This window comes from Cyprinodon variegatus, unplaced genomic scaffold (assembly GCF_000732505.1).
Source record: "Cyprinodon variegatus isolate N-32 unplaced genomic scaffold, C_variegatus-1.0 Scaffold369, whole genome shotgun sequence".
Classification (NCBI taxonomy): Eukaryota; Metazoa; Chordata; class Actinopteri; order Cyprinodontiformes; family Cyprinodontidae; genus Cyprinodon; species Cyprinodon variegatus.
This window is the reverse complement of record NW_015150822.1, coordinates 705949-707549: the sequence shown is the minus strand read 5'-3', so window position 1 is coordinate 707549 and position 1601 is coordinate 705949. Positions and strand designations below refer to the sequence as shown.

The 1601-nt window shown below is 39.2% G+C and overlaps 1 protein-coding gene across 1 annotated transcript; it reads left to right on the top strand.

Annotated features, from left to right (window-relative positions):
• Positions 1-724: 724 nt before the first annotated feature.
• On the top strand, positions 725-1355 carry LOC107092163 (hexokinase-2-like). The gene is made up of 2 exons (XM_015386481.1): positions 725-860; positions 961-1355. Exons 1-2 carry the CDS (start codon positions 763-765, stop codon positions 1094-1096), a joined length of 234 nt encoding a protein of 77 aa, XP_015241967.1. The 5' UTR covers positions 725-762; the 3' UTR covers positions 1097-1355.
• The last annotated feature ends 246 nt before the right edge of the window (positions 1356-1601 follow it).

Below are 1601 nucleotides of genomic sequence, written 5' to 3'. Positions count from 1 at the left end.
CTTATTGGTCTCCATCTCCCGATACGCTCTCGCCTGTGTCCGACCTTTCAGACATTTTGACATCTTTTTCTGAATCCAACATTGTAGCATGGCATAGACAATTCACGTTTGCAGTTTGAAGAACACCTGCTTGCTTCTGATGATTGCCTTTAACTAACCAATGAGTGTTTGCGTTATACGACTCATCCAATAGAAAGTACAGATAATTGTGTGAAAATGTAATGAGTAGCAGTCAGAAGTAGGAAGAAAAATAAGTAATGAAGTAAAGTAAAGATATCTAAAAAGTGTGCTTAAGTACAGTAACAAAGTATTTGTGCTTTGTTACTTGAAACCTCTTCTTATAAAAGTAAATCTTTACCAAGTGTTTAAAATCACTCTGATGAAACCTCAACAGCCATCAAGGTCATATCCTCTGCATGTCGATGCCCTCTGTGTGGTTAGGAATTTGCTTTGACTAGATGGGCCCCCTGAGGCCATCCTGTAGTGGCCTTTATTGTGGGTCGGAGTTCAAACCCAGTCGAATGCAGGCCTCTTTTCTAGTTTAAACCTACTAAAATAGCCCACAGAGGTTAAAAGTTTGAACTTTTCAAAGCTTTTCTAAATAATTGTGCAACCTTATCTTGATGTTAAGTAATGACTTCTGTGTAGCTATCGTATCATCTGGCACAGCTGGTCACTTTTGCAATAAGGATAAGGGTTCTCGTTGTTGTGCAGGTGTGTGGAGCGGTGTCACGCCGTGCAGCTCAGCTGTGTGGTGCAGGAATGGCAGCAGTGGTGGATAAGATCAGAGAAGACCGCAAACTGGAGCGTCTGAGCATCACTGTGGGGGTAGACGGTGCTCTGTACAAACTGCATCCACAGTGAGTTACTCTATCACTGCTGCTGCATGAGTCATGTATGAAAAGAATCTCCAAACTGCATCCTCAATGCTTTCTTTTTTGTTTCTCCTGCTGCTTGTAGTTTCTCTCAGGTCGTGAAAGAAACAGTAAGAGTTATGGCTCCTCAGTGCGATGTGACGTTCCTGCCGTCAGAGGAAGGCAGTGGGAAAGGTGCTGCCCTCATTGCAGCTGTGGTCCAAAGTATAAACAACATATAAACACTTAGACAAATTAAGGCTATCATTTACTTTGAATCAACACAGAATATGGAAGACCTGCAAGTGGAAAATAACTTCCTATGATAAATCATTTTAAAAGATCTAGCTGTGTTAGAGTGTTTTTACATTTAACTGTAACTGTAACTTTGAGGATATTATGGGGCCTTATTTTCATAAAGCAGTTTCTATTCTGATGAGCTTGTCCAGGTCAAGGCTAGATTAATATTTGCTCTTTCTGGAACAATTGGAAGGTCATGTGTTGCTGTTCAGATTCTAACTGGTCTTGTTTCCTCCCCAAAAAGTTGATCTTTTTATGGTTTAAACAAGAGGTCTTTGCAATAAACACACGCAGAGCTTCCTAAATTTACATATTTTTTTTTTTTTTTTTACCTTTTTTCCCCATTACAGCCACAATAAGCAAAATGTGACCAAAATGTGATCAGTGTATTAAAATCAAATAGAAAGACAATTACACATTGTTGTTTTTTTTATTTATTTTCATTTC